Source organism: Rhinatrema bivittatum, chromosome 2 (genome assembly GCF_901001135.1).
Source record: "Rhinatrema bivittatum chromosome 2, aRhiBiv1.1, whole genome shotgun sequence".
Lineage (NCBI taxonomy): Eukaryota > Metazoa > Chordata > Amphibia > Gymnophiona > Rhinatrematidae > Rhinatrema > Rhinatrema bivittatum.
This window is the reverse complement of record NC_042616.1, coordinates 27,634,898-27,648,438: the sequence shown is the minus strand read 5'-3', so window position 1 is coordinate 27,648,438 and position 13,541 is coordinate 27,634,898. Positions and strand designations below refer to the sequence as shown.

General features: G+C 48.7%; 1 protein-coding gene across 4 annotated transcripts in view; it reads right to left on the bottom strand.

Annotated features, from left to right (window-relative positions):
- LOC115085861 (oocyte zinc finger protein XlCOF6-like) overlaps window positions 1–13,541 on the bottom strand; it is a 45,172-nt gene that overhangs the window by 21,182 nt on the left and 10,449 nt on the right. For 3 of the 4 annotated variants that reach the window (XM_029592375.1, XM_029592372.1, XM_029592373.1), the window contains exons 3-4: window positions 2,971–3,087; window positions 752–862 (exon numbers count right to left, since the gene is read on the bottom strand). In XM_029592375.1, the coding sequence (XP_029448235.1) occupies window positions 752–862; window positions 2,971–3,087 (228 nt within the window). Of the gene's footprint in view, window positions 1–751; window positions 863–2,970; window positions 3,088–5,824; window positions 6,178–13,541 lie in introns of those variants that run through there. The other variant, XM_029592376.1, reaches the window with a different exon arrangement.

The window sequence follows — 13,541 nt, the reverse complement described above, 5'->3', positions numbered from 1 at the left end:
CGGCGTGCGTCGTCATCCACCCGCGCTCTGCAATGCTTCCTATCGCTGTGTACGGTGTGCGTCGTCATCCACCCGCGCTCTGCAATGCTTCCTATCGCTGTGTACGGTATGCGTCGTCATCCACCCGCGCTCTGCAATGCTTCCTATCGCTGTGTACAGTATGAGTCGTCATCCCCCCGCGCTCTGCAATGCTTCCTATCACTGTGTACGGTGTGCGTCATCATCCACCCGCGCTCTGCAATGCTTCCTATCACTGTGTACGGTGTGCGTCATCATCCACCCGCGCTCTGCAATGCTTCCTATCACTCTCCATGGTATGCGTCATCATCCACCCGCGCTCTGCAATGCTTCCTATCACTCTCCATGGTATGCGTCATCATCCACCCGTGCTCTGCAATGCTTCCTATCACTCTCCATGGTATGCGTCATCATCCACCCGTGCTCTGCAATGCTTCCTATTACTCTCCACGGTATGCGTCGTCATCCACCCGCGCTCTGCAATGCTTCCTATCACTGTGTACGGTACGCGTCGTCATCCACCCGCGCTCTGCAACGCTTCCTATCACTGTGTACGGTGTGCGTCGTCATCCACCCGCGCTCTGCAATGCTTCCTGTCACTGTGTACAGCATGCGTCGTCATCCACCCGCGCTCTGCAATGCTTCCTGTCACTGTGTACAGCATGCGTCATCATCCACCCGTGCTCTGCAATGCTTCCTATTACTCTGCACAGTATGTGCTGTTATTACTCACCGCTGAGTGAATGAGCAATCTCTCTCTCTCCTGGCTCCTGGGGACACTGGACATGCCGCTCTTCCTCCCGTTTCATGCTTGGTAATATGTCAGGACTGATTATTTCACAACCTGTGAATAAGAATATAAAAAGTGGCTGAGCTCCATTATCCCTTTAAATTAACTTCAAAATCCATTAAATATTTATGGATACGCATTGGACCTGAAGTGAGTAATTTATTTCAACTTAATTATAAACTCTTACTTTTATGCACCAGGCCATTCTTTATGATGCTTATGTCCAGGGATACAAGAACACTTAGATTTTTGTAGAAAGCATAATTTTTTATTGAACAATACAAGTATTCTTGGGAGATGCTGATGCCATTTCTCTGACAAACTGACTACCTGCATCTCATTGTGTACATGTACATTGTGTTATGTCAACAGCATGATATGATTATCCCTAAACTGTCCTGATTACTTCTCTCAGGTGGGGCCCATTTACCATCACTCTTTAGATAGTCCTTTAGATTGCCTGGTCAGGGCAATTAACACATCTGAGGTTGTGTTTACAGACACTCCTGAGAATAGTGCCTCTTATTGTGACAATATAGCCTAAAGTTTCCATCCGTTGCCTTTTCCTTTTATGACCCTATAATTAGGCATCATAACTGGCACCAAGCTTCAAATGCTGTCCAGGTGTCCCTGGAATTTCTGCAAGTCAGGCTCAATAAGTCACTTAGAGTTCATGTAGCCAAGACAGGTTAAGAAAGCAGAGGATTCTGGGTCAGTTGCCGTCTCCATGTTGGTTTTCAGGCTCAGGCACACTCATTACGTCTCACTATTCAGAGAGATATTAAAAAATGGGACAGAGAACAATTTTCTTGGTTTGGGCGCATAGCCATGGTACAAATGAATGTGCTGCCAAGGTTCCTGTATTTGTTTATTACTCTTCTGGTTTTTCTCAGCTCTCCCATACTGTGCTCTTGGCAAAAAATGTTATTTGATTTCATTTGGCGCAGACGTTCCCCCAGGTTATCTTGATGTTTGCTATATCAACCACGGGATAGGGGTGGAATGGGAGTACCAAATTTGGAATGGTATTACGTGGCAGCTCAGCTCGCTGCAATTCCTGATATGCACAGACCAGCATCAGTGAAACAATGGGTATCTTTTGAGGAACTTATGGTGGAGGGCATGCCGCTAGCAACCATGGTATGGCAATCCCTCAGCACTTGGGTACTAACGGGTTCCCTGTCTCTGCCGCTTGATACAACCCTGAAACTGTGGCTTAAATGGAGGGATCGTTTGGTGGGCAGTAGGACATCTTTTTATTCCACCCATTTATTTTATCATACGCAATTCCCGGTTAGCCATCTTAATCGGTCCTAGCGTGATCGGGGTCTCACACAGATAGAGCATTTTCTCAGTACGGGGTTCAGTAATGTCCTGGACAGATATACAAAAGGTTCATTGATTACCCGCCAGGGATTTTCTAGCAGGTTCTCAACTCTTACACGTTCTGAGAACACCCGATATTGTGTCTTCCCCTCAGACAAGGAAAGACTTGCAAATTGGGACTTTTCTCCATAAGTGGTGGTGGTGTAAATCTGTACATAATTTGTGGAAAGCAATGGCCAAATGGACTGAAGGACTCTTAAACTTAACGGGTCTATTGGATGCAGGATTTATGTTATGGAATCATCCTCATACAGCCGTGAATAAACCACAGACACAACTCTGTCAACAAGTGTTTATTGCAACTCGGTTCGCCATTGCTAGACATTGGAAAGAATCTGATATTCCATCCTTGAGTAATATACAACAAAGAAGTACACCAAATGTTGCAGACCGGCAGAATTACATCACTCGATACCCGAATTTCTGGCCAGCTGGACTCCGTATTTGCAATGGGAACAAGCAGCGACCCCCTAGGAGCCATACATGAACTTTTGAGAATGTCTGCTTAGTACAACTCTACCTATTTTGTCGTTTCCTCATCTGGGACACTTGGAGTTTCTACTATAGAACCGCGTCAGTGAGCTCATGGCGGGGGGATTATGGATCATTGCTGTGACTAGTTTACATGTTCTTATTTCATATGTTACTGTTCTGTCGATTTTTAAATGCAATAAAATTTCAAATTATAAAAAAAAATGTGGCTGAGCTGTGCTACCCTCCTGTGCTCTGCAATACCTGCTCTTATTCGGTACAGTATTTTGTTACTATTTACTCACCTGCGAATGAGAAACTAACTGCCCTCGCTCCTGGCTCGTGGGGATGCAGGACATCGGGATCTTCCTCCTGTTTAATCCTTAGTAATATTTCAGGATCGATCCCTTCGCGGCCCATTTCTATGGATATAAGAGAGAGAAGGGAGCTGTATTTCTCGTTACGCTCACTGAAAAAAATACCCAGCGGCTGGCCTGGGAGGAAGAGCACATTTAAGGGCTGCCCTAGGCAAGGGATGCCCAGGGACCCTCCAGGGACTCCCACCGTGCAGCGCCACGCGTGTGCGCGTTCACTCAAAAAAAAAAAAAAGAATGGATACAATGCAACGAAGGAGTCCATTTTTGGTTTGCTTTGTTTCAAACGAAATGGGGGAATAATGCAGTGCGGAAATAAGAAAAGGTTTTGTTTGTGTTCATTTTTTTTGGATCCCTTAACACACAGGGGTACAGCCAGGCTCCACCCGCTTTACAGTCAGTGCTTCCCAAGCAGCCATAGCCTGCACTGAATTGGGGGCTGTCAACCGGCCAGCAGAACCCAGAAACAGGTAAATACCCCACTGCGCCGCCAGGAAGACCGGTCAGGGCGACCGCAGCCACCTCTCCCCCTGGGGGGGTCTTCAGCTGAGCAGGGAAGCTGGAGCCGAGGTAAGGGCGTTGGCAGGCCCTGCAGTCAGGCATGGGGTGGGGTCACTGCAGGGCCCTGCTGGCGCACACGCGCACACATGCACGCACACACCAGCTCTGGAACCCGTGCTGGACCAATTTTGTGTTCCTGCCGCTACAGCGGCCTCTGGCCTTTAGTCTGAAGAGCCACAAAAGGTGAGGGAGGTCAGAAGCGGGCGAGAGGGGCTGATGCTGTGGGGAAAAATGAGCCACTGGGGTTAGAGACAACAGAGAAAAAAAGGTGAGAAAGCGAGAGAGATTCAGACGACAGAAAATCCTCAGTGATGTCAACTTTGCTGTTCCTACCTCTGACTGTGTATGTAAAAATCACCCCCCCCCAACCTCCATACCAAGCTAAAAGTGTCCCCCTCTTACAGTTGTATAAATAGAGAGTGACATTGATTTCTATAGAGAGTCTCTCTCTCATCGCAGGCACTATATTTATAGCATTTTGATAAAGCTAGGGCATAGACTGTAAGCCCTCTGGGGATAGAGAAATACCTGAACGTAATCCACTTTGAAGTGCCAAAAAGCAGAATATAAAAATCTAAAATTAATTTTAAAAAAAGTCAAAAGCTGGCACGAAAGGAAAGGCTTGAATAAAAAAAAAAAAAAAAAAAGAAAACGATCCCCAAATTTTGTACCTCAAATCGAAAACTAGATGGAAGCACAGAGGACCCAACCAATTTCACCCTTTCCTTCATTCAGGGCTACTTTGTTTGCTGTTCACCAACTCTCGACAGCCTGCAGACAGATACAAGTCAACAACCCTCAACATGATCCTGACATTGGCAGCCTCAGGAAAGAAGAACCGTATGTCGTCTGCATAGATTCCATATGGGAGGCCCACCTATTAACTCGAGGTGAGGTTTAGGTATTAGTGTAGGGGGTTAGGGGCCACTTGGACACTCAGAGTGAGACGTACAAACAGAACAGTGGTCTCTTGTGAATATTTGATGTCCTTCGGAGTGAGGAAACTCACTCAAAGATGAGATTTGTGCAATGTTCTCTCAACCTAGCTTGATGTTACCCAGGTAGAGAGTCCATATGCAGATATCGTAAAGGAACTGGTGGAGGAGGTGAAATTGTTGTTTCTGGTAGGCTAGGCACATTTTATAACTTTTTGGGGAGTACACTAGGACATTATTGGTGTTTCTGGTAATTAATGACCTTATACAACCATTTTTTTTTTATTATAGAAATGGTTAGGTAAGGGGTGTTTTTGGGGAGGTTCGGAACGCATTATTTGTTTTCCCATTATTTTCTATGGAAAAAAATAGTGCTGACTTACAACCAACTTGGGTTACAAGCAGCCCTCTGGAACCAATTGAGTTCGTAACCCAAGGGCCCACTGTACTGTGCCCGTAATACCAATTTTGTAATTTAAAGTTTATTGAACATTAACAAAAACATACAACTGAAGTGTTCTACAGCAAGTATAATTATACCATCACAAAACAACAAACATCAGTTTGCAAGGGGGCACATAAGAATAACAAATTTCACTTCTAAATTGGTATACGTGTGCCTCTTTGTGTTTGTTCAGTTATGTTTTCCTCCCAACCTCCCTTCCCTACCCCCAAGTGTACCCCCTCTCCCTCTGACTCAATATCCATACAATCCAAACACTAGCTCGTACGCGCAGGCATGGCATGGTTTTGTTCAGTGGGTTAGGGGCAATTTTGGAGCTTGGTGACCACAACACCCCATAATCAAGCAGATCAAACGCTGCTGAAATATCACGTGAGACCAGGATACACTCCGAACCTACACCGAGGCACTGCCTGAAGGTATCCAAACTGGGAATCATCAGTGCCTCGGTGCTGCATTTAGGTCAAACGTCACATGGACCAAGGGCCCAGGATATTGCACGGACCTAGAAATTCCTGGAGTTGCTTCAGTACGGCTGCTTCAGTTACCCTAAAGATGCACTAGAAATTGGGAATACTGGGCGGTAATTGGCCAGATCAGACTGATCCAAATTTGGTTTAGTCAGGAAAGGTTTTCTGGATGCTCTCTTTAGCCTAGAAGGCAAACGACCCTCCATTAGAGAAGCATGCACTAGATGCCCCCAACGGCTGCATCTATCTTCCACTAAATCTTTCAGAAATTCAAGGTACAGTAATGCAGAGTTTCACATCTTTGATAATGTTCCTCACTTCCATTTGAGACATACATTCATTCAAATTCCTCCCACCTGGACTCTTAGCATCTGGGGGGATCACCCTCCAGATTAGAGGAAACGCCTTGGAGCTTCAAATATACATCGGTGATTTTCTTTTGGAAAACGTTTTCAAATTGCTCTGGCTCCAGCTGGCCCGCTGCCAGGGTTTCTGGGGGATGTGGGTGAAGGGGGGGGGGGGGGTCATGGGTTGGGTGGGAACCTGGATCCTGTGTCTGCGGGAGGGCAACCTTAGTGCCCGGCCGGAAGAGGCAGCATTGGCAGCAGCGGTGGCCATGGGGGCTGACTGAAGAGGAGCTGTCAGGAACTGGCATTGCTCCAGTCCCTTCCTCCCTTATCGACTGCTCCTGTGCCGACCGGTTCTGCAGATCCTCCTCCCTCCTCTGCAGGGCAATAACAGACGTGGAGCACTCTGCGGTGCAAGCAGACGATTACCAAGCCATGCAGGAGGGAGGGGGGGGGGGGCTAGCAGATCTGCACAGCCCGATGGTGCTGTGACACAGAAGGGGGAAATGGTGGGGGTTTAAAAAAAAACAAAAAAAACAAATGCAAGCTCCGAGAGGTACAACAGGAAGGGTCCCGGTGCTGCCCGTCATGGTGGTGACGCATTTCTTCGATGCCTGTTTTTCCCCTCTTGTTTGACCTCCGGAGCACGGCCACCACTGATTATTTGAAAAGACTGCAGTTGATCAAACCGAGCAAAAAACAGAACTGCCCATCAAAAATGAGAAGGGGGAAAAAAAAAAAAAAAAAGACGTCCTCCCCCAGCACTCATCCCTGAGCTCTCTCTGGGCCACAGCGCTCTGCCCCCCACCGCCAGTACACTCCCCCCCCCCCCCCAGCCGGACCCCTCCCTACGCTTCTGCTCTGTTTTGGAAACTTCGAGGCTCTCTATCCTGCAGAGAGAAGGTGGAATACAAATTCTACAGCTCAGCTTCCTTTCCTTCCTAGAACGGACACAGATGTTTCCTGTTTCCCGGCTTTGCATGCTGCTCACAGTTTAGCAAGCTCTGCCTGTTATAGATAAGCCAGAAACCTTGGGGGGGGGGGGGGGGGGAAGCAGGAGAAATGAGAACAGCCACAGGCAGAGTCTTGTTCATGCAACTCTGCCCCTCTCCTGGCGCCTTAGGCTCTTCCCGCCTCTCCTTAACATAGAAACACAGGCACAGGATGGCAGAAGACAACCATATGGCCCTATCCAGTCTGCCCCTCCACACCCCTTATTAAGTGTACAATCTCTCCCATGCCTTTTGGACTCCTTCCCCCCCCCCAATCATGGTGCCTTTGGTGCATTCTGCCACTGTTGCTGCTTCTTTGCTCCTCATCATGGTGCCTTGAGCAGTTCATGCCAATCTTCTGCACCTGTGGCTCTGCATCTATGGTCTGAGGTTTTTACACTACTTCTCGTACCTCTGTGGTTGTTCTTTGCCTATACTACTGTTGTTGTCAAAGTTTCTCATACTCCCTGATGTTAACTATTAGTGGGGGTCTTCCAGCCACTGTTGGGGCTGCTTTGCCCCTCATGACACCGTGGGGGTCTTCCCATCACTGTTGGGGCCGCTTTGCCCCTCTCATGACGCCTCGGGGGGGGGGGGGGGTGTCTTCCTGCCACTGTTGGTGCTGCTTTGCCCCTCTCATGACGCCTCGGGTGGGGGGGGGGGGTCTTCCTGCCACTGTTGATGCTGCTTTGCCCCTCTCATGACGCCTCGGGTGGGGGGGGGGTCTTCCTGCCACTGTTGATGCTGCTTTGCCCCTCTCATGATGCCTCGGGTGGGGGGGGGTCTTCCTGCCACTGTTGATGCTGCTTTGCCCCTCTCATGACGCCTTGGGGGGGGGGGGGCTTCCTGCCCCTGTTGGTGCTGCTTTGCCCCTCTCATGACGCCTCGGGGGGGGGGGGGGTCTTCCTGCCACTGTTGATGCTGCTTTGCCCCTCTCATGACGCCTCGGGTGGGGGGGGGGTCTTCCTGCCACTGTTGATGCTGCTTTGCCCCTCTCATGACGCCTTGGGGGGGGGGGGGGGTCTTCCTGCCACTGTTGATGCTGCTTTGCCCCTCTCATGACGCCTCGGGTGGGGGGGGGGTCTTCCTGCCACTGTTGGTGCTGCTTTGCCCCTCTCATGACGCCTTGGGGGGGGGGGTCTTCCTGCCCCTGTTGGTGCTGCTTTGCCCCTCTCATGACGCCTTGGGGGGGGGGGGTCTTCCTGCCACTGTTGGTGCTGCTTTGCCCCTCTCATGACGCCTTGGGGGGGGGGGTGTCTTCCTGCCACTGTTGGTGCTGCTTTGCCCCTCTCATGACGCCTCGGGTGGGGGGGGGTGTCTTCCTGCCACTGTTGGTGCTGCTTTGCCCCTCTCATGACGCCTTGGGGGGGGGGGGGGTGTCTTCCTGCCACTGTTGGTGCTGCTTTGCCCCTCTCATGACGCCTCGGGTGGGGGGGGGGGGTGTCTTCCTGCCACGGTTGGTGCTGCTTTGCCCCTCTCATGACGCCTCGGGTGGGGGGGGGGGGTGTCTTCCTGCCACTGTTGGTGCTGCTTTGCCCCTCTCATGACGCCTTGGGGGGGGGGGGGGGGTCTTCCTGCCACTGTTGGTGCTGCTTTGCCCCTCTCATGACGCCTTGGGGGGGGGGTGTCTTCCTGCCACTGTTGGTGCTGCTTTGCCCCTCTCATGACGCCTCGGGTGGGGGGGGGGGGGGGTCTTCCTGCCACTGTTGGTGCTGCTTTGCCCCTCTCATGACGCCTTGGGGGGGGGGGGTGTCTTCCTGCCACTGTTGGTGCTGCTTTGCCCCTCTCATGACGCCTCGGGGGGGGGGGGGGGGTGTCTTCCTGCCACTGTTGGTGCTGCTTTGCCCCTCTCATGACGCCTCGGGTGGGGGGGGGGGTCTTCCTGCCACTGTTGGTGCTGCTTTGCCCCTCTCATGATGCCTCGGGGGGGGGGGGGTGCCTTCCTGCCACTGTTGGTGCTGCTTTGCCCCTCTCATGACGCCTCGGGTGGGGGGGGTCTTCCTGCCACTGTTGGTGCTGCTTTGCCCCTCTCATGACGCCTCGGGTGGGGGGGGGGGTCTCTTCCTGCCACAGTTGGGGCTGCTTTGTTCATCCTTTTGTACCTTAGGCTGTTCATGGCACTGCTGCAGGTGCCCAAGGGTCAAAGCGGCTTAAAATCAGACACATTCATAAGCAATTAAAAACATTGACAGTAACAAAGAATGAATAAAGGAAAAAAAAAAACAAAAAAAAAAAACTTTCAGTCATCTGGACACACAAACTGGTTCTACAAATTTAAAGCTGCACGGTAGAAATGCATTTTCAGATTTTTGCCTCTTTACGCAGCTGATGTCACCACGTTGGACCCATAGCAGAAAAGGCTTTTTCTCCACCCTCAACTAGTTTCACAACTCTATAGCGAGGAGTGTCTCCTAGACCCGGACCTTCCCCACCTTTGTATCTGGCGTTGCGAGTTAAGACTCGCGAAGCAGCACCAGCTCACGGCCTTTTGAAGCACTGAAAGACTTTTAAAAAACGGATGCGATTGGAAGCCAATGTAGAGACTTCAGAAGTCTAAAGACATGGCTTTTTAAACAAGCCTTCTAGAAAGAGACCGGAGACTAGAAAATATACAGGAATAAACAGAAGAGCACCAGCACTATTCTCATAAATGTGCATTACAATATTTTAACATATTGAGTACACAATGAATGTAATAAGATAACACAGTAAATGTGATTTTTTTTTTTTGACCTGTAAAAAGTACCTTCTAGGTACACATGGCCAGAACCTACATCACTACACATTTATGCGTATTTTTATGATTTAATGTAACCGAAACTTAATGGCACCTGTTAGAATGTACTACAGTATGCTTACGCCAAACTTACTTATGTGCGATGGTATACAACGGTATAGAAAAGACTTTAAATAAATAAATATGTGATCGTGTGCTGAAGTACGTTTTGGCAAGCCTTCAGTATAGAAAGTTGCAATAGTCGGGTTCTGAAATCACTAACGATTGAAGTGCTCTTCTGAAATCTTAGTATTTACTTAGGGAATAGCCACTGCTATTAATCGCATCAGTGGCATGGGATCTTCTTAGCGTTTGGGTAATTGCCAGGTTCTTGTGGCCTGGTTTTGGCCTCTGTTGGACCCTTGGTTTGACCCAGCATGGCAGTTTCTTATGTTCTTACCTAGGTATGGTTCCTGCCACCGTGCTTGCTGCCGTAGTGTATTCATGCCACTGCTGGCACTTGGTGCCTTGAGGCGTTCGTGTCACTGTTTCTGCTGCTCTGACCTTTGGGGGTGTTCTTGCCACTTTGCCTCTCCATTCGTTCCTCTTTGGCTGCCTTGCCCCTGTCATGGGTCCCTTGGGCTGTCCATGCCATTTTCCAAGGACAAGCAGGACGGCGGTCCTGGCACACAGCTGACCAGCATCAGACGAAGCTCAGAACGGAACTGCGATGTCAAAGCTTTCAGGAATGCGCCACTGGGCAGGTGCAACCCTACCCACTCCCCCGCATCCCATGTAGGGCCCCCCTCAAGTCCATGACCAGTGGGGCAATCTCAAAGCTTTGAGAAGATCGGAAGTCCAAGTTCCACCTGTCATCATCCAGGTGTGAGGACTGCCATCCGTTGGAGAACACATGCCACAGGTAAGTAACCTCTGCTCTTCTTTGCTCCACTCTTGATATCAGGGTGTGCTGTGCCCCTTGTGGTGCCAGGATCATGGCACCCGGTGATCTTGATAGCTTCCAGTATTGCTCTGTCAAAGCAATTGCTGGAAGGCATGGGGATCACTGCGTACCGGGATCCTGGCACCAAAAGGGGGTTCTACGGTTAAGGGTGGGAGGGGGAGAGAGCTTTCAAAGTGGGGGGATGCATTGATTTCACAAAATGCCTTAACCAGAGAGGGGGAAGGGGGAGGTTGGCAGGGACTCTTTACTTGCCCTCATGTTTAAGCACGGGCTAACGTCCCTTCACGGGACCTCAAATTATGGGGTTAGATTGTTTAACTGTCCTCTCCTGATGTTAAGCCCCTCTGAAGTCCAAGATTCCCTGCCCAGAGGGACAGGGGACATGGAAGATAAACTCCCAGGTCCTGTGAGCATTGTTCACAGATAATTAAGCTTTAAAGTCTCTTGATATATGGCAGCAATGATCACGCTGGAGGCTGACTTGGCTTTCAACTTAACTTTTACCGATTAAAGAGGGAAAATGTGATGAAAATCTTGTTACAAGCTCTTGTTATTTACAATCCATTTTACAGCTAATAGCTCGTATAATATATCTGGGACTTTTAGTCAGTTAATGTCGTCAACTGATCTTCTGCACCCTGATCTTTTCCAATTAATGGAGTAGTTTTGGAGCTTCCTCCCAGAGTTTGGTGGATAGGATGACTCCCCCCCCCCCAATCTAGATCCATAGGTTCGAGTCCCATTTGTCCTTCCTTAGTCCAGTCACTGCTTCCTCTCTTCTTCTTTTGTCCCTGTTGGTTCTGGGAGGGGGACCTCCACCCTCCTCTCTTCCCCCACCTTTACTTCCCCCACCTTTACTTCCCCCACCTTTCCCTTTACTTTCTAGTTATTAAGTTTCAATATGTTTTTAATTGTATTTTGGTAAACTTGTTCAATGTAAAGCGCCGTTACAGGCACTAGTTTTATGTTACGCTGTGAACCGATGTGATATCTTTGATGAATGTCGGTATATAAAACCTTTTAAATAAATAATAATAAATAAATAAATAAAATAAATATCTCGATGAGATGGCTGTGGTTAAGATCAGGTGGGTGCCACACTTCTTCTCCCTCCTCCCCCAGGAGTGACGGAAGATCCTTTCCCCTCGGGACTTCCAATAGTCCACTGGATCCCTCTCTGGGAGAGACTCCAAACTCCTTCTCGATGGAGCACACTGAGCCTGGCCCTAGGGTACTCGGTCAGAGGGTAAACAGAATAGCGTTTACAGCATAACTCACAACAACTTCCTTCACCCCACTCAAAATGACTTTCTTCAAGAAAGAAATAAAATGGCATCCTTTCCACTGGTCCATCCCCAGGCTTCAACCCTAGATGCCCAAGGGTCCTTTCCCCATGAAAGCAACAAAAACAGGAGCAGATTTAGTGACATCCTGCCTCCTGAAAGGGCTAACTCAAAATCCACACCCAAAGATGGTGGCACGGAGTTAGATACTCTGAGGACTCCCACCATCTCAGTCCTTCCGGCTGGAAGATAAACTGATCAATGCCACCTCTTCTACTCGCTCCAATCCAATGGGACAATTCCTTTCCTAGAGATCCCTCGGGCCCTCTCTGCCTGTGCTCAGAGACTGATGGGCTTCCTGGGTGTAAGAGCTTAGACGAATCAAACACACGCTCATTGGTAGCCTGCTGGCATGACGCGCTAGAGCAAGTGGTAAATGATGATAGATCCTATCAGGAACGTCACACAGTTCTCAGTAGAATTAAGAGCTCCGAACGAAAACTGCAAACGCAATCAATCCGATTTTGATCCTAAGGCTTACGTGACATGAGAGTAAAAAAATACCAAAAATTAACAGGCCAACATGCAGTAGGCCTTTGAGCAGAGCAGTTATCCAGCTAAAGTTAGTTGGATAACTTATCCTGTATATTCAGTGGGTGAAATGTCCTGCCGAATATAGTTGCTTAAAGTTATCCGGCTACATGTGGATGGATAACAAAAAAAAAAAAAAAAATAAAAAAATCTAACCCAGTATGTTTAAATATAACCGTTTACATTTTTATAGTTATCCAGCCTCGTGTGGCCAGATAACTTGCTACTTAACCGGATTCGTTCAAAAGATATCCAGTTAAATAGTGAGCTCTCATAAAAAAAAAAGAAAAAGGAGCTGAAGACCCCATTTCCTGCTTCTCACTCCCCAAATTTCACAGAGGCCCTATTGGGAAGTGCACCCCCCTCCTCAAATCCCCTCCTAAATATAGAAAGTGCCCCAGGTCCACTGCAGGCCCTCCCTCTCCCCTTTTCTATATATAGTAAAATCTGGTTCTGTCATCAGACTCTCCCCTCCCCCGGCCCAAAGATGCAGCACCCAGTACCCCATCACCACCCCTTCCGGACCCTCCCCCTGAAAACAAAAAAAAAATTCCCTGCTGGGAGTGCGATAGGAACCTATCCACTCCCAGCACTCCCAGCTCCAAGCGCAAGCCACACACAACGTGGCCGGAAACTGACCAAATATCTTAAAAGTTGCCATGTACAACGGATAACTTGTGAGCTTTTGAAGTACACGGAGCTCCAGCTGATGAGACCAAAAATCCTAGTTTTCTAAAAGAATTGGTCTGCTGGAAGTAGTTCCTGTGAGCTGTTTTTCATACGAGATAGTGACGTCAACTTCCTTCAACGGTTTGTAACTCATCCTTGAATCCTTCTCTCACCAATGCATTTATAAACAAAATTAAAGCTTTTTGCTCTAAATTTTCAAGGAGGTGTACTTTCCAGAGATAGATCTTGAACCAGTTGAGGTACCATAGGAGGCTACTAAAGAGGAGATAATCCAATATATCACGCCTGCAAACCCTTCTACCTACCACTTTGATCCTTGCCCCAGGGTACTAGTGAAAGCTTTGCACAAGGACATTGTTGATACAACACAAAGCACTCACTGAAGGAAAGACTCCTTCCAACGCAGCTAAAACTAATAGTTGGTTGACCAATTCTAAAGAATCAAAGTCAACGTTACCAATCCAGCAATTTCCTCACTATCCATTTTGGT